The sequence below is a fragment of the Solea solea genome, chromosome 6 (genome assembly GCF_958295425.1).
Source record: "Solea solea chromosome 6, fSolSol10.1, whole genome shotgun sequence".
NCBI lineage: Eukaryota > Metazoa > Chordata > Actinopteri > Pleuronectiformes > Soleidae > Solea > Solea solea.
Window position 1 is genome coordinate 24932642 of NC_081139.1, and position 24652 is coordinate 24957293.

Below are 24652 nucleotides of genomic sequence, written 5' to 3' on the forward strand. Positions count from 1 at the left end.
AGTAAAAAAAATATATGTGCCTGTAGATTGTAAGGATAACATTTTGATTGTTGAGCATGCTGATTGTGTTGTTATTATGTAGTAATGTAGGACTGTTATCAGTGGGTGGTGCAATAACGGTGGGGATGGTGACATTAATATACTGTATGTGAATGCCACAGGTTGTTATTGTGCATGTTTGAGTATATCTCACTGACTGTTGAGTAGGATTAAAAATCAGCATCACCAAAATTGAAATAATAGGGGTTCCTACACGTATGACGCCATCTTTAGTAAGGGACAATAAGCCTTGTATTATAACACAACTTGATATAATTTACTGTCACTCGTGATATATTTACTTTATTTGGATTCCATGTGCTCACCAAAGCGCCTCAGCATATAGAGGAACCTATAACAATTCGCTTCGGAAAATAACAAAAAACTATGCGTTTCGGTGAGAAATGGTTAGTAAGCGGATGTCTGTCGCCATGTTTACTGTGGGTGACGCCAACTCTCTACCATTTTCCTCCGCCTCTGGTTGTCAAGAAGATGGCAGCTTCCAGGCAGGCATGAGAGGAAATATTTCTTCTCAAACCGAATGAATTTGGGTTATAATTGCCAGATTAGATCACCTACCCGCGTATTTGCAATTACTGCATCGAAATAGGTAAGTCGGAATGAGCATTTTGAGCGCTTTTTCCAGTTTGTTATGTTTTGTTGTGACAAACCGCCCGGCCATTTTTCTTGTGGGAGCTATAGAAATAGGCCGATCGCCGAAAGATGGCTGCTTCCACAAACGGCATGAAACAAAATAATACTCTGTTTATATGCTGTAACTCAGCGTAGATTCAATTTAACATCATTGTTGCAACTACGGTCGTGTCAGGTAAACTATGCATTTTGAAGAATCATAAAAGTAAATTGCATTTCATTGTAAATTCTATTTGGGACGCTTTGACAGACACTAGCCATTCTGCTAGCGCTGTTAGCTTGTTCGAATTGGTTGAGCAAGTAGCGGCTAATGCTAACGGAGTATATCTAACAGTAGACTTTATCCTGGAAGCATGGTTGCACTCGCTGTTTGTATTTCGGTAAAACGTCAAATTTGTGGTTTTGATTGTGACTGCGAGCATTGCCGCGAGGTTTGGGTTTTTAATGTTAACAACTGCGACAAAGTGGGTGCAGAGGATGCTAAGCTTGCTAGCTACAATATGGCGACTCCCACAGAAGCATGAAAATAGCCGACTCTTGCTAACGGATTTAACTGGGGATTTAGTCTGTATTATAACTGGAGCTTGTTCTGTATAATGTGTCTACTTTCTATTCATTGACTTCGTTTGTAATGAAATGAAGTTAGTTGTCGGTGGGATTGGCTTGCTATCGTACAGTTATCTTTTTCATTCGCTTCCGCCATTTTTCCAGACTGTAGCGGTGTTAGCGGGGGTTTGTTTGGCTGCAAGATGGCGGCTTCCATGGACTCAATTCAATGGTCATACAACTTAGACAACACTTGAGTTTGGGGGAGACATTCGTGTGTTATTTTTAGTACAACTGCAACACGTATTCAACATCGGTTATTACCATCAAGTGGTTCATCGAAAGCATTCACTTTGTATAAAGTTTTGAACGGAATACGTCCGTTTCTTAAGCGCCAGCCTCTGCAACTACACAAACTGTTACAGAAGTTGTTTACGGGAAACTAAGTGATGCTGCGGCTCAGTTTGCTCGTGATTGCTTAAACAGTCAAGATCAATGCTTCCTTTTTGTTTGATTTGGCAGAAGTCATGTCTGCCCCTGGCTCCGCGGTGTCTGGGACCACGGCGTCGGTTCTGCAGCCGCGGTGGAAACGGGTCCTCGGGTGGTCCGGTCCCGTTCCCCGGCCCAGACATGGTCATAGAGCCGTGGCTATAAAAGAGCTCATGGTTGTCTTTGGCGGTGGGAACGAAGGCATTGTGGATGAATTACATGTATACAACACCGGTAAGTTGAAGTTTTAACTTAATGCTTTTGTTTTTTCTGACTTTACTGTTACTGTAATATTTCATGCATTCGCAGATAGAAAATCATATTCGACGCATCTGTGTTTTTGTTTTATTTAAAGATAATCTGTTGATTGGTAAACTTCCCTGTTCATGTATATGTTTTATTTTATTTGTTCGATTGGTTGTCTGCAAAACAAAATAGAGTACAGGCCTCAGTAGGCCAGACGGTTATGGTCTAACAAATTATAGCCCCCTCTGCTGGGAAAACGTTTTTAATGCACGTTAAAAAAGGCGGGCTAAAATTAAATGGATGTTTCTGGTTGGTTTAGATATATTATGCCCATATTTCCTTCACATAAACCATTGAAGCTAATCTCTATTATGTGTTCCCGTTAAAATTCTACTTTAATTGTATAGGTTACCCTGCTCAGGAATGATTATGTCTGTTCATGTACTTGATACATGTACACCTCCACTGATAATTGTCTTTGTTGTGTTTTATTGATATGTAGCAACAAACCAGTGGTTTATCCCAGCGGTCCGTGGTGACATCCCCCCTGGTTGTGCTGCCTATGGTTTTGTCTGTGATGGCACAAGATTGCTGGTGTTTGGTGGAATGGTGGAGTATGGAAAGTACAGCAACGACCTCTATGAGCTACAGGTAATACCGCCACTTTTTATTTTGCATTTAGATAAGTACTTTTCTACACATAAAAACAACAACAACTGATTAACAAATTCAAATGTTATTCACCTCACAACTGAATGTTAGAGACATATTGTGTGTTAAATGAACGTTATTTATGTATACATATACACACACTCAGACACGATTCTAACAAACATCGTTTATATGTACGATTTAGGCCCTTACTGCGATGCAGCCTGTACATGTTTGCATGCATATATTATTGCTTGTCTCTTTGCATCATATATTATAGTAAAATTAGGAAAGTATGTTATAGTAAAGGCACACAAAGTTTCAACTCACAAGCTACCCACTTGTTTATTTTAATGTGACAGTGGTCAGTGTGGTTCAGCTCAAGACATCTCATAAATACAAACACAAATCCTAATTTATAATAAAATACACATTAAGAATTTGTTGCATTGTGTCTTCACATTCTGGCTGTGCACCTCCATAGTATTGAACTGACTTTCTGCAGTCAGAAGATTTTAGTCAACACCCATTTCAATCTATTAATTATTAGATGTCAGCAAAATAATAGGTTGTAAAATAAATATGAATCTACCCTGAATGGTCCAGAAATCTAAATGTATCAGAATTTAGGGGGATTTCTTAAAAACAAGGATATGGAATTAATCAATTTGTTATTATAATCACAAATCCATTGTTTTAATTGTGGTGCATTTCCATTATGTTAATCGTGAATGAAGAAAAACATCAGTATTTAACATGAGTGACTTGAAAATCCTGTCTAACTCATCAGCATACAGAGCTTGTGATCTATTTATTAATCTGCCTACAGGGAGCCACATCTTTCATCATGAGTAGTTATTCATTCAGTTGTCATCTTTGATCTTATTAAATTATTATTCACAGAAAATATGTATCATATCTGCAATGTCTCTAAACACCATAAGTGCCTACAGAAGGCTGCAACTGTTAAGAATCTAAATATATTATATTAAAACATGTTGGGTTTTCAGCCATCACAATAATATTGATAATTGCAATTATTTTGGTCAGGATAATCTTGACCTAAACTTTTAAAATCGTCCGATGCCTGAAATGACGACATGAAGTGTGCATTGTAAAGTATCTGAAAACATCCTAAACATCCTAAACATCCTAGTTTTATTGTGGATGCTTCCATTATTTAACTTCGCACACTGAAATGAAATTATTATTATCCCACAAAAAAACAAAAACTACCAGCCCCATTGATGCTAATAGTCAATTGTGTATCCTTTTTGCTGGAATCCCAGACAATTCTTCTTTGGCCAATTGCTCAAGCTCCTCTAGATTTGATGGACCTTTGTCTTCAGTTCACCCCAAAGATTTTCAATGGGATTTAAGTCAGGACTTTGTGAAGGCCAGTCAATAATATTCAGTTTGGTCTTCTGGAGTTAGTTCTTCACCAGGAGCAACGTATGTTATGTTTGGCATGTTGGAAGACAAAGTGACGACCCAGACCCAGTTTTGTTGCTGACTGCTTCAGGTTGTCTTTCAAAATCTACTGTGTTTCACTAGGGACATTGTTCTTTGGGTTATACGCCTCTCCCTGCTTTCTCCAAACATAAGCAATGTCTCCATGGCTAAAGCACTCTAGTTTCATCTCATCTGACCATAGGACATGCTTTCAGTATGCATCCTCTTTGTTCAGGTTGTCTTTAGCATACTTTATATATCTGTCTCGTGCAGAAGTGGAGTTGTTCTTGGTCTGCAACCCTGCAGTCCATTTCTGTGCAGAGCTCTAGTAATTGTTTTCTTTGAGACTACAATTCCTTGTGTCTTAGCAGTTGTTCTGGGGTCTTTAGACACATAGCTCACCAGTTTTCTTTCCAGAGACTTTGAAATCTTTTGCTTCCTACCTCTGCCAGGCGTGTTCTGTATCGTGTGGCTCTCTTTGAATTTCTTGATGATGCTTCTTGAGTTCTTGGAAACACTATGATAACTTTGTATGTCCTTCGCCTGCCTTTTGAGCATCAATAATCCTCTTTCTCATGTCTAAACTGATTTATTTTGTTTGTGATGCTTTCTCAAGCAAATCAAAGATTTTATACTGTGTGTATATAAATTGGAAGATAACCCTCAGTTTTAACTTGATTTTAAAAGTTTTGAGCCTTAAAAAGTTAAACACATCGTTGCACAACAGTGGTTTGTGCTATGGCTCAATAAAAAGATCACTTTGTAAGGGGGCTAATAATTTTAAACCCTGGTAGTATTTGATTTTTGTTTAATAATTATATAGTGTATGTATGTATGTATGTATATATTAGTGCTGCAGCATTAATGCATTCATTTAGGCGATTCATTTAAATAATTTAAAGTTAAAAACATTGGTGCCTTTTAACGTTGTTTGTTTACTTCCGGTGGCAACGTGGTCACATGAGCAGGCAAACCGAGCCATCCACGTTACAGTACAGTCTACATCGCAACGATGGTTAAGGGCGGACTTTTAGGCAGAACGTTTCATTTTAAAAAGTTACCCGGTGGCTTGTTGGACAAAACTAAAGTGTGTGTGTGTGTGTGTGTGTGTGTGTGTGTTGTGTGTGTGTGTGTGTGTGTGTGTGTGTGTGTGTGTGTGTGTGTGTACGCGTACACGCACGTGCTGTTTCTCTCTCGTCCTCTTTTTCCTCTATGCTGATGCATAAATAAATATCTGTTTCAGGTTTATTTTTGCAATTAATTAAAGTAAATGTGTCTTTTATTTTGATCATTGTTTCTAATCTAGGCTAGCAGGTGGGAATGGAAAAAATTGAAAGCAAAAAACCCAAAGAATGGGCCCCCTCCTTGTCCTCGTCTCGGCCACAGTTTTTCCCTTGTTGGTAACAAATGCTACCTGTTTGGTGGATTGGCCAATGACAGTGAGGACCCAAAAAACAACATTCCCAGGTACAGATGTTTTTGCACCAGAAGCCAGTCAGACACATAATTATATGAAATTGTGCTCCAGCTAGTAACCATTGGTGACTAATGATGTGTGTTTTCTATTCTCAGATACCTAAATGATCTGTACACACTTGAGCTTCGTGCTGGTTCCAGTGTGGTTGGATGGGATATTCCAATCACTTATGGAGTTTTGCCTCCTCCCCGTGAGAGCCACACTGCTGTGGTATACACAGAAAAGATAAGCAGGAAATCTCGCCTGATAATATATGGAGGGATGAGCGGCTGTCGTCTTGGAGATCTGTGGACACTTGATATTGGTGGGTCTCTTACGGGTGAATATAAAAATAGCAGCACTTGTTAACTCATTTATAAATACCCTTTTCTGTTCTTTATACATAGTCATACTAAGTGAGATTGAACACAATCCCATACTTTCAAGAGGTGTTAAAAATATAAAGTTTGGTAATGTTTGGGTTTGCACCAGCTGTTGATGCTTTTGTGTAACATCCTATTGCATGTGGTTTTCTCCAGATACCCTGACATGGAACAAACCATCAGTAAGTGGCACAGCTCCACTTCCTAGAAGTCTTCACTCTGCCACCACCATCACAAACAAGTGAGACAACTGCTTCACCTCACATGTCAAACATTGAATGTTTAATTCCCTGTAAAAGAGGCTGTTCTTTTTGACAAAAGCTCACTCTTGATTTCATTAACTCACTCCGCAGGATGTATGTGTTTGGAGGATGGGTTCCTCTGGTAATGGATGATGTCAAGGTGGCCACACATGAGAAGGAATGGAAGTGCACTAACACTCTTGCCTGCCTAAATCTCGGTTTGTCCAACTAGATATTTACTATTCCATATATTACTGTGATGGCATTCAGTGATGTTGATTTTTATGTATGTTGTACATTTGTCTGTAGATAACATGTGTTGGGAGACAGTATTGATGGATACACTAGAAGACAACATCCCCAGGGCCCGTGCTGGCCATTGTGCTGTGGCCATCAATTCCAGACTTTATGTTTGGAGTGGCCGTGATGGTTACCGCAAAGCCTGGAACAACCAAGTCTGCTGTAAAGACCTCTGGTACCTGGAAACAGGTTGGTGTACTGTAACATTGTTGATAGGTTTGCTAGTAGGAATTTATTATTGTGGCTTGTGTTATCAGTAGTGGTGGGTCATATGACGATCGTGAAGCATTACAACGTGCTGTCAATCTGCCAAAACAGAGAGATTGTAGTATCATCTATAGGGCACATTTAATCCATTGCTGTTCTATGCTGTTGCACGTTGGTGTTTTTTTTTTTTTTTTTTTTTTTTTGCCAAATCACACTATTTGCCAGTCTGCTTCATCCCCGCTCCCAGAGAAACAATGTTCGACCAATCATAGCGAACTACAGGCAGTGTCGTGTGGACATGGCTCCAGACTAACTTTTTTTTTTTACTAGGAGCACAGTGGCTCCTATCTAAGCAGAACATTAAGGGGCGCACTTGTAAATTAACTTGCCATGCAAATATTCACATTTCCTCTAATTTTTACTGTATTATATTTACTTTAATAAATGCAGAAATTACAGTGTAAATTCACAGTGTCAGAATAAGATGTCAACTATTTGGTTGCAGTCTGGAGCCCTGGAGAAGTTTGGTCCCTAAAAAGAACTCTACCTCTGTTGTATGGAACATGGTTTGGCTTTTCCCCAAATGACAAGGCATAAACAACAGTTATTTGCAAAGCGCTGACATTAATGGCACTGTTTGACAGACCTTCGCTGTTTTAAATCTTGAGGAGAGATCTGTGTTTGGAGCTATGCTTTTACAAATAGTTTGGTTGCACTGTTCAGAAACTTGCAAAATAGTGAAAAAGAAAATTCTGATATGTTTTTCCATATTGCTTAGACAATGTCAATTTTTCTTCTCTCCTCCCTGTCCAGAGCGTCCACATGCCCCCGCCAGGGTACAGTTAGTCCGTGCCAATACAAACTCTCTTGAGGTGAGCTGGGGAGCAGTTTCCACTGCTGACACCTATTTACTGCAGCTACAGAAGTATGACATTCCTGCAACTCCAGCTGCAGCCTCACCAGCCATGAGCACCGCCCACTCCCTGCCTATAAACTCTCCAAAGAGCCCTGCACCCGCTGCAGCAGCGCCCTCTGCTCAGAGCTTCCCACAGACAGGTATTGCACTCATGGCTAAATATTTATATGGTTTAAATTTCTTACATGCTCACAAGAAAACACAACTGAAACTGAGCATGGCATGTGTTCTCTTTATGTTGCAGCTGTCTTGAAAGTAGCAGCTCAGCAGTCTGCAACAGGCGCGTCTGTTGTCACAGTACGCCCCAGCCAGCCTGGGAAGTCCCCTGTCACTCTGACATCACTTCCTCCAGGTGTTCGAATGGTAATGCCTGCCCAAACCACCCAAGGATCGGTATGGATACATTTGAATAGTATTTTGTCTTATTTAAAACTTTGTCTTAGGCACATAATAACATGTTTTCTACACCGAACTTGCACTTTTCTTTGTTTCAGCCAATTGGCAGCAGCCCTCAGATGAGTGGCATGGCAGCTTTAGCTGCAGCAGCTGCAGCAACACAGAAGATCCCACCCTCCTCCGCAGGGACGGTTCTCAATGTTCCTGCGGGTGCCACCATTCTCAAAACGGTAGCTGTTTCTCCTGGCACAACCACAATGAAAATGGCTTCTCCAGTCATGGTGCAAAGCTCATTTATCAATTCTCATTTGTAACATTGTGTCCATTCTGACAGCTACAGATCATTTGTTAAATCTGTCTTGTGCTTGTAGGTCAGTAACCCAGCCACACGCATGCTGAAGACGGCTGCAGCCCAGGTGGGCACAGCAGCCGGTTCCTCGCCCAACACCAGACCCATCATCACTGTGCACAAGTCTGGTGCAGTCACGGTAGCCCAGCAGGCACAGGTGGTAACCACTGTGGTGGGAGGAGTCACAAAGACCATCACCCTGGTCAAGAGTCCCCTCACCATGGGCAGCAGTGGCACTCTGGTAAGAAAACAGGACTCTTTCGTGAAATGTAATACTAGTGCATTGTGCCGAGAGCACCCTTTGGGGCTTTCTTAGTCATGTTACAAGTCAGGGGTTCTGTAAATGTGTGTTTGTCTAGTCACAAGACTGACAATATTCACCGAGTTTGAACCCGTGGGGGAGGAAGTCATTTTTGGCCTGCAGAGAAGCCTTCTAAGAAAACGGGGAGTGTGACGTTGGTGATCTGCTTGTCTGTTGATCATTTAGAGCTGGAATGATTCTCAGAGCCACTAGTTGAACTGCCTGTACTGTCCGATGTTTTCTGGTCACCCATGAACTTAAGTCTCTCTCCTATGTCGGTAGATCTCCAACCTTGGCAAGATGATGTCTGTGGTACAAACCAAGCCAGTGCAGACGTCGGCTATCACAGGCCAGGCTTCCACTAACCCTCTCACACAGCTCATACAGGTCAGCTATCTGCATGAGTGCAGGAAAAAAAAAAACAGCAGTAGTAGCTTAGTACTGTTTAACCAACAGTAGCTTAAAACTCCTGAGATAGCCACCAGATGTCTTTCTCTTAATAGTTGATTGACTTTGACATTGTCCTCGGTCCCCAGACAAAGGGTCCGCTCCCAGCGGGAACCATCCTGAAGCTGGTGACCTCTGCAGATGGCAAGCCTACAACCATCATCACCACTTCGCAGGCAGGAGGCACAGGAAACAAGCCCACTATCCTCAACATCAGTGGTGTTTCTCCTTCCACCACGAAGCAGGGCACCACAATCATTAAGACTATCCCCATGTCAGCCATCATGACACAGCCTGGAGCCACAGGTCATACTCGTTTTACAACAGCTTTATCTCAACATAATAATGGTAATAATAATACATTTAGTATATTGTGCTTTTCATGGACTTCAAAGTGGCTTCACATTTAAAGCGCAAGAATGAAAAACCAAATACAAATAAATTAAAACCATTAAGCATTAAAAGCAGTCATGAAAAGATGGGTTTTGAGGAGTGATTAGAATGAGGAAAGGTCTGAACAGACACGGATGGGTTGAGGTAGGGAGTTGACTGACCATGACCGAGTGACTGAATGCAGTGAATTGTAGTTTCACGTTTGGGAGTAGAAACAAATTCTAAACATCAATATCTGGAAGTTTGTGTGTGTGTGTGTATTTTCCATCTTTTATTTGCAATATTTCAGCATAGTATTTGTTGCTGAGGATGAGTGAACACAGGTGTGATGGAAAGTTGTAAGCAAAAGTGCACTACTTACCACATTGCCAAAAGTAGTTTCTTCTATTTTAACCAGTGGACTGGAGACAATTTAGATCTCATTTGGAGACAGAACTTATGCCTGACTGAGGCGTTTATGTTGGATGGTCGATAACAATCCCTAGTCTTGAGAAAACAAGTTGTGTTTGTTTTCTTTTTTTTGACGACTTTTCAATATATGTGAAGGGCTTTGCAAGGGTCAATACAAAACCGTAAAACAAACTGGTCAGGATTATCAGGTGAGGATGAATTCCTGACTTTCATGTGTTTGACTGTGCAGGTGTGACGAGCAGTGCAGGCATGAAAACGCCTATTACAATTCTTACTACAAAGGTGATGACCACTGGAACTCCTGGTAAAATCATCACTGCGGTGCCCAAACTTGGTACTGCGGCCGGCCAACAAGGACTGACGCAGGTAAACTGACTAAATGTGTGGACTAGACTTCATACATGTGATTTCCATGTGAGAGAACTCCCATGGAGGCTAATCTTCACTTTTGTCTTTGAAGGTGGTCTTGAAGGGTGCTCCAGGACAACCAGGAACTATACTGCGCACCGTTCCCATGGGCACGATGGGTGGCGTTCGACTTGTCACACCTGTGACTATGTCGTCCATGAAGCCAAATGTCACCACACTCGTTGTCAAGGGGACTACTGGTAAGAATACGGGGCTATTATTATTAACACAGATTTTGTGGTTCTAATGTATCTTTGGTTTTGTCATTTAATGCCACTTATCTCACTGTCCAGGTGTCACCACCCTTGGAACTGTCACTGGCACAGTCTCCTCAAGCCTTGCAGGAGGTGCAGGGGACAATTCCAGTGCCTCACTGGTCACCCCTATCACCACACTAGGAACCATTTCTACCCTGTCCAGCCAGGTAATCAGCCCAGCTGCCATAACTGTGTCAGCTGCTCAGACCAGCCTGACCTCTGCCTCCACACTGCCATCCTCTACCATCACAGTACAGGTAAGTCCCAGCACCTCCCTCAAACTACTCAAGATTGTAAACATTAGGATGTCAGCTCTTATTACACCACAGCAGTGTTTCCTAACCCTGGTCCTCAGGGAACACTGCCCTGCATGTTTTACATGTTGCCCTGCTCCACTACACCTGATTCAGATGGTCAGCTCGTCAACAAGCTCTGCAGAAACCTGGTAATGAGCTGTTCATCTGAATCAGGTGTGTTGGAGCAGGCCAACATCTAGAACATGCAGGGAAGTGTTCCCTGAGCGCCAATGCCACAAATTCTTTATTTTGTTGGACTGAAGTTGTTGTCCTCTCCTCAGAACCAGCCCACACAGGTGACTCTGATCACAACTCCCAGTGGAGTAGAAGCTCAACCGGTGCAGGATTTACCCGTTTCTATCCTGGCTTCACCAACCTCTGAGCAGCCCAGTTCAACTGAGGCTGGGGAAGGTTCTGGCACCGTCACCCTCGTCTGCTCTAACCCACCCTGTGAAACCCACGAGACAGGAACCACCAACACAGCCACTACCTCCTCTGCTACGATTGGAGCTGGGCGGGTCTGTTCAAATCCACCATGTGAGACCCATGAAACGGGAACCACCAACACAGCCACAACTGCGTCATCAAACATGTCTGCACTCCGTGTGTGCTCCAACCCGCCGTGTGAGACCCATGAAACTGGGACGACTAACACAGCAACCACGGCCTCATCGAACATGGGAGGTGTCCAACAGGTGTGCTCCAACCCGCCGTGTGAGACCCATGAAACTGGGACAACCAACACAGCAACCACAGCCTCATCGAACATGGGAGGCGTCCAACAGGTGTGCTCCAACCCGCCGTGTGAGACCCATGAAACTGGGACAACTAACACAGCAACCACAGCCTCGTCTAACATGGGAGGCGTCCAACAGGTGTGCTCCAACCCACCCTGTGAGACCCATGTGACAGGAACCACCAACACAGCCACTCAGGCATCATCGAACATGAACGCTGGCCAGACGGACACCACACAGGGGGGTTTTTCCAACCCACCCTGTGAAACACAGGGGACAGGGACTACCAACACCCCGTCCACAGCAACATCCAGTATGGGAGGTGAGCAGACCAGCACAACAGCAGGCCTAGTTCAGAGGGTGTGTTCCAACCCACCCTGTGAAACGCACGAGACGGGGACCACCAACACAGCCACCACTGCCACCTGCAGCATGGAGACAGGCGAAGGCACAGGTAGGCATGTCGTCATTCACTACTATCCAGGAGTAGTAGTACATTTGTGAGTCGATTCAGAATCGTTCACGTACACATTTGTATGTAAGCTGTGCTCTTTCATTGCTAACATGAATTATACATTGGATTGTAGCATTTAATTATTTTAGATTTGTGTCGTTCTAAGCGCTGACCTGCCACATTTTCACAGAAGGGCATGAATGGGAATGAAGTCAAACTTAAAGCGTGCGTGTGTGTCTTGTCAGCAGCTCAGCAGTCAGAGGAAGGAACCGAAGGTACCAGCAGCACAGAGGCGGTGTCTACCACTGCAACAACTAGTATGGTCACCACCACCACCACCACCCAGGGCAGGGCCATTACTACTGTCACCCAGTCTACACCAGCGCCTGGTCCCTCTGTACCGGTAACAGTTTTGCATATTTACACTCTGATTAAAGGCTGCAACTAACCATTATTTTCATAATGGATTAATCTGTTGATTATTTTGTGATTAGTGAAACTGATGTTCGAATGTACTGTATTGTCTCCAAACAAAGGTTGATCAGTCTTAATGATTTATTTGTCATATAAAGCAAAGAATCCAGAGAATATTAACTTTTAAGATGAAGAATATCAGAAAACTTGCTTAATTATTAAAAGAATATTCAAACACATTCATTGATTAAAAGGTGATGATTAATCATTGCAGCCCATGTGTTCATGTGATGATATAATGCAAAATAAATGTGTCATTGTCTTTATATTAATTGATGTTTTTCCTGTCTAGTCAATTTCATCAATCACAGAGGGTGTGAGTACTGTCGCCAGCTCTACAGAGGAACCAATGCAGACTGAAGAGGCAGCATCAGCAGAAGCTGCACCTACAGAGGCATCTACTGCCATGGAGACACAAGCAGAAGTGAGTGCTGTATTTAAAACAAAACAAAAAAAAAACACATCATGACATATCTGTCAGTGCACTTTTTTTCACATATATAATTTTGACTTGTGAAATGTGTTCTGTCAGGGAGAAGCAGCCACAGCGACAGATTTGAACTTACCCTCAGAGCTGATGTCTGAGGGTCAGGGAGCCACTCTGATGGTGACAGGTCTGTCAGACGAGGAGCTGGCTGTGACTGCCGCAGCAGAGGCCGCCGCTCAGGCAGCAGCCACTGAAGAAGCTCAAGCCCTGGCTATCCAGGCTGTCCTCCAAGCAGCTCAGCAAGCTGTAATGAGTGAGTTCAGTCTTACACTTGTTTTTACACACGTCTTCAACTGCAGCCTCAGAGAGCTCAGTCTGGCTGTAGTGAAGTGGACAACATTAGTTTTACTTCTTCTCCACTCAGTGTTTCTTAGCTTGAGAGAACTTTTTCAGCCATGGTTACGATATGAATGGGATTTTAAAGGGGACATATTATGCAAAATCAACTTTTTAACCATTTTAATACTGATATTTGGGACTCTGGGGGCCCTACCAGTCGCCAAAGTGTGGAAAAACAATACTCAGTCATGTTTTCGTGGTTCCGCTTAGTGTAAGTATAGGCGATAAAACGCTCGATGTTGAATTCCCTGCGCTTATGACGTCAGCATGCGCATTTCACCGCGAATGTTACCGCCCCACCAGTACGTTTACTTCGCAAGCTCCACCTTAGCTCCACCTTGTCCCTGCCAGAGTGCAGGCGAGGGAGGAAGAGCGGTATTATGTCAACGTGGCGGGACAAGTGTGCTGTTGGTGGCTGCACAGTGGAGCACAGTGTTTTACAGAGGATTTTATATATGAAGCTAATGTGCCGGATAAAGTCAGCAATCGTGTGTTCGTGTGTTCGCACCACTTCACATCATACTGCAAACAGCGGTCGCCGCATTTAGTCAGGGGACGTATTTCACCGACGTACAAACACACAAATTGTTAAGAAAAGATCACATAGAGCTCATAACTGACCATTCTGACACGTCCTAATTAAACATATTTGTTCAGTACGTCCTCCATGACCGGAGCACAGACTCAGTCTGATACAATCACATAAAGCAGCTGTTTATGCAGCTCGCCGCTGACGATCAGCGGTGCTGCACTCTCTGTGCAGCGGTGCTACACTCTCTGTGTCACCGATAGCCTAAACTGCCGCTGGCGATCGCTGATCGGCAGCGGCGCGCTGAATAAACTGTATGTTGCTGTATCAGACCGGAGACTGTCTGATACAGCGGTGGCGCGTTACACGGTGATCGCCAGCTCGCCGGAGCACCGGAGGTGGTCAGCGGTGGTGAGGTCTCCGGAGCACAGTCTCCGGTCTGATACAGCAACATACAGTTTATTCAGCGCGCCGCTGGCGATCAGCGGTGGCGCGTTACACGGTGATCGCCACCGCTGATCGCCAGCTCGCCGGAGCACCGGAGCTGGTCAGCGGTGGTGAGGTCTCCGGTCTGATACAGCAACATACAGTTTATTCAGCGCGCCGCTGGCGATCAGCGGTGGCGCGTTACACGGTGATCGCCACCGCTGATCGCCAGCTCGCCGGAGCACCGGAGCTGGTCAGCGGTGGTGAGGTCTCCGGTCTGATACAGCAACATACAGTTTATTCAGCGCGCCGCTGGCGATCAGCGGTGGCGATCAGCTGATCGCCAGCGGCAGTTTAGGCTATCGGTGACACAGAGAGTGTAGCACCGCTGCACAGAGAGTGCAGCACCGCTGATCGTCAGCGGCGAGCTGCATAAACAGCTGCTTTATGTGATTGTATCAGACTGAGTCTGTGCTCCGGTCATGGAGGACGTACTGAACAAATATGTTTAATTAGGACGTGTCAGAATGGTCAGTTATGAGCTCTATGTGATCTTTTCTTAACAATGTGTGTGTTTGTACGTCGGTGAAATACGTCCCCTGACTAAATGTGGCGACCGCTGTTTGCAGTATGATGTGAAGTGGTGCGAACACACGAACACACGATCTGATACAGCAACATACAGTTTAACTGTTTAACTGATTTACAGTTGGACAGTGTTCGGCTCGATCCTTATGTAGGACGTCTCTTCCTGTGACGGCACTCTCGCTGACATGTTGATATTGTCAGAGAGCTAGTGGAGGGAGGGGGAGACGAATAGAGCTGTAAAGAGGACAAATCAGAAACCCCCTGGAAGAAGTGGGTGTGTGTTTGCCTGTGTCTCATTTGCATATAAAGGGACCTTGCACGAAAACCGAGCGTTCTGAAAGGGGCGGGTTTAGCAGGGTTATTGAACTACTATGATTCTTCATCCTTATGGTATTTTGACCAAAGCATGTCACTGACATGTTCATTAGGACACCAGGGAACTATTTTAATGGGGGAAATAGGGTATAATATGTCCCCTTTAAGATACTTTCTGTTTACAGATGAGAGTGAGTCTGTTGGAGATAGCCAGCAACCCACCACCATCCCCATCATGCTAACCCAGCAGGAGCTGGCGGCACTGGTGCAGCAGCAGCAGCTGCAGGAGGCTCAAGCAGCAGCCCAACAAGCTGCTGTAGACACAAGCTTACCTACTGAGGGCCTGGCCCCTGCTGACAGCCTCAATGACCCCTCTGTCGAGAGCAATGGACACAATGAGATGGCTGCAGCTGTCACCAGTGCTGTAGTGTCTCTGCTGCCCCGCACCACTGCTGAGAGTAAGACTTTATGAGTATGTTTTTATTGTTACTTTGGATGTTTTTTCTTGTCCACAATATATCGATCCTGTTGCTGCTTCCGTCTACTCCACAGCACTCGCTCCATCGAGCACCTTTGCACCCTCTGTAGCAGTGGCAAGTCCAGCCAAGATGCAAGCAGCAGCAGCTGCTCTAGCAGAAGTCGCCAATGGCATTGAAGGAGAGGTGAGTCATTGTACCATTAGTGAACCGTGTTCAGTCCTGACAGGTCAGAGAGGGAGAGAAACATGATGTTTTTTCACTGACTGTATGTTTGGTCTTTTCATTCAGAAACAAGCTCCTCAGCCAACCCCAGTGAAACCCATTGTAAAGAAAGAGAATCAGTGGTTTGACGTTGGAATCGTAAAGGTGACAAATATGGTCGTCACGCACTTCTACATGCCAACCGATGAATCTCAAGGAGACGTAAGTGTTTCAAGAGGTGTCCTCCATGATCAGATGACTGTGCTCTGTGGATCTCTAATGGCTTCTTCCTCCTCTGCTCTCTGTTGTATAGGACGACTCTGGCACCATGCCTGACTACAGCCAGATGAAAAAGATGGAGCTGCAGCCTGGAACAGCTTATAAGTTCCGCGTTGCTGGAATCAACGCTTGTGGTCGTGGATCTTTCTCAGAGATCTCTGCATTCAAGACTTGTTTACCAGGTTTCCCAGGAGCTCCCTGCGCCATCAAAATCAGCAAGGTTAAACGCTCGAGTCACACTTTCTGTCCTTTTTCATTGTTCTGAAGTAACCACAGATGTCGTGGCTGATGTTGTCTAACACTGACGAGTATTGATTTGACTTATTTCTCTGCAGAGCCCAGATGGAGCACACCTGACCTGGGAGCCACCATCTGTGACTTCAGGGAAGATCATCGAATACTCCGTGTACCTGGCTATCCAGAGCAACCAGACAGCCGAAGCAAAGGCCTCCACCCCAGCCCAGCTAGCTTTCATGCGTGTGTATTGTGGACCCAACCCTTCGTGCTTGGTGCAGTCGTCCAGCCTCTCAAACGCCCACATTGACTACACCACCAAGCCTGCCATCATCTTCCGCATTGCCGCCCGCAACGAAAAGGGCTACGGTCCCGCCACCCAAGTCCGATGGCTGCAAGGTGAGCATAGCACATCGTCAACAGTCACTTTTTTCATGTGAGCACTTCACCAGTGGATGAAGCAAACATGTGAACAAATGTTCTGCTTTGTAGAATCCGGCAAAGACGCGGCCTCTGCAAAACCAGCCCCCAAAAGACCAGGCACCTCTCCTGATACGTAAGTCTGATTCTGTGAACATGAACGTGCACTGATGCAATGATGAAAACATGCAATGCTTACGTTTGGTTTATGTGTTGCTTTACAGTAAGGTTACTGGTCCAAAGAAAGCAAGAACGGACCAGTGAGGTCGCCCAGAGACCCCTCCCAGTCACTGTCCTTTTTCCACTCGCTGTCCTTTTATCAGGAAGACTGACCTTCACCCCCCACCTCCACATCCTAATCTCATCCTTGACCCTCAAGTCTCAGATCAAGACAGCAGTGGAGGCAGAACAACCGTATGAAGCCCAGATGAAAGTCAATCTGAGATCTGATGTTTTTGTAGATAAAAGCCCTCCTTCCTCATCGTTCTGTTGGTCGTCCTATATTTAGATCAACACAAACTTAGAAGCACATTATCTTTTTCAGTCATATCCTCTTCCATCCTTTAACATCTTTTTTTGGCTTGTTTCAGTAGTTCAGAGCAGTATAGAGAAGCATTTACATCTTTCACAAACTGGGAGTCAGCCTGAGCGCAATGTTACCCTTTTTTTTTTTTTTTTTTTGTCTTTTGTTTTTGTGAAACCTGGGGACGTAGAGAAAGACTACATGAGACGATGTACATTGTTGAAAAAGGCTGTGAAGGCAGTAGTTTAGCTGAGAGGGGAAAAAATGGTATAGAAACAAATAAAGCACTTGTCCTCACCGAAAGAGGACATCATTTCTTTTTTTCTCCTTTTGTTTTTGCTCAAAACAAATGTGCATCAACAAGAACCAAGTCTGTATAGTCATCGTACTGGACTCTAGTCTCCTGCTAAAGTCATCACTGTGCGCTTTTTACCCCAAGATGAGGACTGGTGGCCAACACTTGGACGTGGACAAAAGAGAAGAATGACAAAGGAAGAGACTTGTGGAGAATGAATGACAAGACTTTGCTAGAAGTGAGACAGACTTGCAGCACACAGAAAAAAATATTGCAAAATCTTCCCAAAAAATTAGCAAGCAATGACGCAGATCTTTTGTGTAGTTTATTTTTATATTTTTTAAGCTTTTTTTCTCCCGTGTGTATGGTGTGTGCATTTTTAAAAGCATCTTTTTTTTTTTTAGCTGTTGTCCATCCCCCCCTATAGTTTGTGTTTGTGGAAAGATTAGTGGCTGTGTTGAAGTTGCCACTATATTTTAAAAACAACAAACAAGTTGATTTGGTCACATGTTCCTGTTGTTGACAGATGGTGATGAATGAGCGAATGACTTTTGTAATTGTTCCAATAGAACTGTGGAGGTTATAGGACTGAAGGGAACTTTGGATTTGGATCCAGGGAGAGGAGAGTTTTCACTTTCTTTACTACTCAGTGCTTGTGTTGCTTTGTTTGCCAAACGTGGAGTTCTTGGGGTATGTGGAAAAAAAAAAATCAGACTTTTTCCGCGTTAATATCCCAATCAGTTGTCCTTCACTTTTTATGCTTATGAATGTGGTGTCTCAACTCTTTAATTTTTTTTAGAAAGGCAAATTATATTAGTAGACCTATTTTCCCTATCCTATTGATGTATGTGAATCCATTTAATAAATTTTAATTTTTTTCCTTCCACGGCTCTGTATTTCAGACAACAGATGGTGTGCAAACAAACTGTGCTATGTCTTTCAATGGGATATCAAAGGAAGAAAGCTTACACTGCAGGAGTGAACTCGCCTGTAAATTAGTTCGTTCATAGAGCAAAGAATAAAACAAACAAAAAAAAAAGAACATCTTGGCCTTTTATATAACTACCTGTTACAAACTGTTTTTACATGTTGGTCATCTCTTGATTACCTTTTGTGTCTTTACTTATAAAAGAAACAAATATAAATATATATAAATAAATATATATAGTCTCCTTGATTGTTCTAATTTGCTTATGTCGAGCTGATTCACTGTAGTCTCTGCACCGTTCATTCTAGACTGAACATGAGTTTATATCTTCCTCTAAGGGCAGAGTCAGTTGTGATGGTAACGGCCAGGAAGGAAGATTAGAACCAAGGTGTCCGCTTGCCGCCTTTTATCGGCTCACACTTTCCAGTTTCCATTATGTGGTTTTTTCTGATTTCTTTCTAGGAAAAAAAAAAACCTTTCTCGTCATTTGCATTCATACTTTTTTGTGCGTGTCGGTGTGTCTGTTGAACAAAACTAGACATGCATGCAAAAGCAGTGTATTTTAGTAGTGATGCCTTAAGTTAGACCATAAGCTGAAGGTTCGCAAAAAAAAAAAGAAACATTTAATGAGTTTGATCCTCTCCTTGTGGTATACAGTTGTGTCCTCTCCTTCCACAGTACCTTTCCTGGGTCACTCTTTTTGCACCCTTGTTAGATAAAGTCGTCATCATCAGCAGTGCCGAGGTCGCTCTGAACTTTCCCTCTCACACTGGGACAAGTGCTGCTCTCAGCAATCACAGGTGTTGTGAGTTTCCGTCGGCTGTTTGCAGGTTCTCTGGAAATGTCCTGTATTTTCCAATGTGTGTTTTTTGTACTGTAGGGAGTAATGTATCTTTTATCATCAAAAAATAAACATGTTAAAGAGATGTATAGTGTCTTTCTTCTCAGGAATACTCCTTGACTCTCTAATCCTTTCCCCTCACCAGTGCAGAACCTTCACATAACAGCACTGAACACTGTATCAGAATAATCTAAAATCAACTTGTTAACATACATATAATCTTGTACAACTATTTGAAGTGATGGAACATCTTTGACAGCATAAAAGGAATCACTTCATGCAAAATAACATTTAAAAGGATAATTAAAGCCAACACATTGACATAATATAATGACATTTGTTAAGGTTTGACCCTCTTTTGAGTTGTTGGAGTTATTTATTTTATGACTTTAATGTATTTGTATTTTGTTTATTAACCCCTTGTGTAACAGGGGTAGATGATTTAAGATTTTTCTTCTCTCATTCATGTTTTGGGATTTTCCTGTTTTGTGTGTTTGTATTTGCTTTCCTGGATAAGACGTCAGTCCACACTGTGGCCCAGTAGATGTCGGTGAAGCAGTAATTCACACATATATCATCAAACACAAACACACAATATTATAGAACTAATATTGTTTATATTTAAAAACATGTACACAGCTGCTGGAGCAGTTGGTGACTCCTATTGACTGTGTCATGAAAAACAAAGCTCTTTTTCTTCATCACTTTATAACTATTATGAGTCCACTGTGAAACAGTAGTTTTGAATTCAAATATTAAAAACATTTTAAAACTTGTCTTACTTTACTGGAAAAGTATGCAAAAGAATGACCACTAGAGGGCAGCATAGGCTTCAAGGTAATACTTTTCTTTCTAGATTTACTTTCTGTTAGAGGTGGAAGGTTAGTGTCAGTAATATTTAAACATTTAAATTTATAGAGCAGTGCTCCCCAACCCTTTTTCCTTGAAGCCCCCCTTGCTTGTGTCCAGGACAAACCAGGGCCCCCTCGACCTGAACCCCTGTCCAGGGCACACACACAAAAAAGAATAAAGTAAAAAGTTTAGGTTTTTGTTCCTATTCTTACAGAGTATAGAGATAAAAACTGTCCTGTGTTGCCGTTAAATCAAAACCAAGGTATTGCTTGTTTTCTTTTTTTGATCCCGGTGAGTCTTTGGTACTTTTACGTTTCTCACACAACAGGAACGTGATCAAGTGTTGGTGACAAATAGCTCAATAAATTGAAAGATGAACCAAATCATTTTTATTTATTTGGATGATACTGACTTCTGATTATCCAGTAAAGTGTCTGATTGGGATGCACAAATATAATTATATTAACCTCACTAACTGCCCCCCATGTGAGCTCTGGCGCCCTCTTGGACCTCTTGGACCACAGGTTGGGAACCATGGATATGGAGCATGTTTTATTCAATAAAATAAATTAATATTTTAAAACCATCAGTACAACTCAACACTCAAGTTTCACGGGGAAAAAAATGTGTCACACTCACTCACTCACTTACTCACTCACTCATCTTCTACATGAGGTCACGTTGGGGCTCTGGCGCTAATCTCAGCTGACATAGGGCATAGGCGGGTGTCACACCCTGGACCGATCGTCAGTCCGTCATGGACACACACACACACAAACACACACACACACACACACACAGACAAACAACCATTCACTCTCACACTCACCTACAGTCAATTTAAAGTGTCCACTTTACACTTTACACCAGAGCAGTAATACACTGCTATAAAGCTTTATTAATCACTGTAGTGACACACACTTGTTTTACTGCAGCTACACAAGACATACATCACACGTGTAGACCAACACAACCAGTAATTGTTTGCTATTCCTGCAAGAACATGTAAGTGGCTAAGGAACCCAGGTCTTCTAATGCAAAGGCAGGAGCGCTAACCACTACACCAACCGTGTGGCTAGCTGCAGAGGCTAGCTTGTTTAAAGAAGGCATCACGTCAACTTTTACCACGTTTGAATCGATACCTGTTAACTTAGAAATAAATTGTTAAATCTAAATGTAAAATCTAAATCCCGCCACTAGCTCTAACTCACCTGCCACAGGTTTAGCTGATGGCCGCGACCCACTCCTTCCTCTTTAAAAGCCCGGATCATTCTACCAGTCCGCCAGATTGTTTGTTATCTAAACACTTGGCTAATCTCATCGTTCTATTTTGCATTACCAACAATTGTCAGATTTTGCCTTGTTGTTTTCTCCTAGGATCACCACATTCTCCCTCCATCGTTTTAAGCCTGAGACGTTGTTTTTACCCAGCCTGGCTGTCAGTTTTTTCCCCTTTTGTCAGTGAACTGACCATCTTCAGGTACTATTTTTGATTGACTGGTTTGAAGTTTGAAAAGATTGTTTGAACTTTTGACTGTGTTTGTTTGTCTGCATTTTGGGGCTCTGCTCCTCCCCGATCCAATTCCTCCTTGAGCTCCACCAGGGCCAGGCCTTGGTCTGGGCTAAAGCTCTCTCTGCCAGCGGCGGTTCCACCCTGAGCTCTTCTCGACATTTCTACTCGACTGCTGAGCCTCCACCAAGGATCCCATTTCGTGGCTGACTACAACATGGATTTCTGGACTTCTGATTCTGGGTGGAATGAGTCAGCTCTTCGGGGAAGTGTCCATCCATGGTTGGACGAGCAACTCCAGGATGAGCTAGCTGCGCGCAATAAACCTTCCAGTCTTAACTCTCTTGTCTCTTGAGCCATCAGGGAGAGGCACCACAAGAGGAGCATGCACTCACCCCACTCCCCCGTTTCCGGGTGCCATCCCGGCCTTTGGCCCAGTCGGACATCCCCGCACCATCTTCTGCCGGCCCACCTGTGGAGGAGGAGCTCATGCTACTCGGCTAAGCCCATCTGTCAGTGGAGGAGCGCCTCTGCGAGATCCAAGCCGGCGAGTGTCTGTAATGTGGTAAGCTTGGTCACTTCATTCCCCCCTGCTCGGTTCAGCCAAAAGAGGGGGCTCATCAATAGCAGTCGGGGTGCTGGTGAGCCAAGATCCTCTCCCCTAACCCGGCTGCAGGTCAATGTTATGCTTGTTTGCCCTGTACCTCTCTGTCCCTAATGACCTAATAGACAAGGAGCTTGCCAACCAGCCCTCTGAGGAACCCTATCTCTGCCCGAGCACCCACTGGCCCCGAGCACAAGAAATCAATTTTCCAGGGGGCCCCAGTTCATCTCTCCCAGATCCTAACAGTTGAACTTTTTATTTTGTCTCAGCCTGAGACACCAATTTTTACCAGCCCTTGTTGTCGTTTTTAGTTTTTTTCCTGTTCCGTGTGTGTGTGTGTGTGTGTGTGTGAGAGAGCTCTCCTGGGTATGCAGCCCTGCATGGCAGAGATAAGACACCACCATCTACGCAGAAGCCTGTTTCTGGGTAATTGGAGCGCTGTCCTCAAAGTCCACCACCATCCATCCCTTAGCCTCGACACACTCATGCCACCTCCCAACTGTCCCACAGAACTGTCTCTCCAGCGTCAGGACAGTCTGCTTCTGTGGAGATACTGACAGACATGTAGTGTGTGTGTCACACACATATTTACATGACCACGGATATTCTGCAACGTCCGGCACGTCTGTGCGTACGTCTGCGCCGCTCTGTGACAGTGAGCGACAGGCCTTAAATTCCTGCCTTCTCTCTTTTATCTTGATAGTCTTTTATCAGAGCAGACCAGCCCCCCTCCCCCCACCCACCCACACACACACACACACACACACACACAGAGCGGCAGTAGCAACAGCAACCACATCCCTCTGCTTAGTTGTCTGCTCTGCTGTCTTTCACCCATAATAATACATACTCATTCACACAGACCGCTATGCACATTAGCATCATTTATAGGTGCTTCATAAAGACAACCTACAGGACATTCAGAGGACATATGAAGGACAACTAGAGGACATTCAGAGGACACACAGCAGCTTCAGTTTGAATCAAAAGTAAATGATAGTGCTGACATTGGTCTGTGGTCATAAGGATGGACTTTAATGTCAAGCATGTGAGCGGACACAGGCCACTGAGTACCAACACAATTAATAACTGCTGCTTTACTTTACAGGGAAAAGTTCCAGTGTTGCAAATAAGTGTTTTTCTACCTTGATTGTAAAAAAAATTTGGAAGTTGGAAAAAGTGCTTTGACTAGCAAATGACTGGGACAGTGTCGGGCCTGTGCACAGCAATGCCTTGTTCACGCTATATCTTTCCCTAATGATTTGCATTACTGTGTTCCACTCTAAGCTTGACTGGATCACAAAGAAACGGAGCCTTTGCATTTTATATTTGCTTTGTTCAAATGTCTGTCAAACTCTTTTCCATGAGGGCTGGTGCTTATCAGAGGCTGTATGCACATTTCAGTATCCGTCCTCCTGTAAGCACTTCCTGCTGCCAGGAATTGCTGTATGACCACTTTAACATGGCACTCACTTTCACTGTCTTGGTTGTAATAAGTGGTTGTTTCATTACCGTTAACGTTCTGGTCGTTCCTCTTTGACCCCTGGCATCAACAAGGCATTTTCTCCCAGAGCTGCTGCTGACAGGATATTTTTCTCTTCAGTCCATTCTCTGTAAACTTCAGTCAAAATACCAGTAGATCCACAGTTTCTGAAATAATCCGTACCTACATCACTCCATAATTTGAACTCCAGTCGTCTTCACCAGGTCTAAATGCAGTGAGTGGACGGATAATGTGTGCATATGAATACAAAATATAGATGTTTCACATTAAATAGACATCGTTTGCTCATTTATATATATATATATATGTATATGTATATGTATATAATTAATATATCTTAATCAGATCATCTGTCAATCTGTATGTGACACCACATCCCCACTTAATCTTGTCACTTAATCTGTTTTTTATTGCTTTCATAAGATGCAGCATCAGCCACTACACTGTGTATGTCTATGGACCAGCGTGTCCACTTATTATATATGCAATTTATTACCTTTACCTTTATATATACAGCTGACTCTATCATGTGAAACAAAAATCCTGAATCTCAAAAAGCTTTTTTTAATAAATGGAGCTCTCTTTGTGTTATCAATACCACAATGCAGCTATAACAGGAAGAGCAGGTTAAAGCCAGCGTTCACACTGACACCTTCACTTTAGACAAGGACAAGAAAAAAACTTCATCAGACTTCATTTGTAGCATTTTGCAAATGACGGCTCTTCCGTGTGCAACTTCTGTCTCTCTCGAACTAAAGAGGTGTGTCCTTCAGCAAAGTTGAACTCAACTCCTC

The 24652-nt window shown here is 43.4% G+C and overlaps 1 protein-coding gene across 3 annotated transcripts; it reads left to right on the top strand.

The window, feature by feature from the left end:
* Window positions 1-490: 490 nt before the first annotated feature.
* On the top strand, window positions 491-19473 carry hcfc1a (host cell factor C1a). Of its 3 annotated transcripts, none has more exons than XM_058631201.1 (28): window positions 491-649; window positions 1762-1962; window positions 2477-2625; window positions 5384-5544; window positions 5650-5858; window positions 6073-6157; window positions 6270-6376; window positions 6468-6647; window positions 7479-7721; window positions 7826-7974; window positions 8076-8258; window positions 8349-8567; window positions 8910-9014; window positions 9164-9422; window positions 10108-10244; window positions 10339-10486; window positions 10580-10800; window positions 11121-12030; window positions 12276-12433; window positions 12797-12928; window positions 13037-13244; window positions 15374-15646; window positions 15741-15850; window positions 15956-16090; window positions 16182-16367; window positions 16483-16780; window positions 16874-16937; window positions 17026-19473. In XM_058631201.1, the coding sequence occupies exons 2-28, from the start codon at window positions 1767-1769 to the stop codon at window positions 17063-17065; spliced, it is 5265 nt and encodes a 1754-aa protein (XP_058487184.1). In that variant the 5' UTR covers window positions 491-649; window positions 1762-1766; the 3' UTR covers window positions 17066-19473. The 3 variants fall into 3 exon arrangements, with proteins under 3 accessions (XP_058487184.1, XP_058487185.1, XP_058487187.1); XM_058631202.1 differs by having other exon boundaries at window positions 9164-9380; XM_058631204.1 differs by having other exon boundaries at window positions 8076-8207.
* Window positions 19474-24652: the final 5179 nt, after the last annotated feature.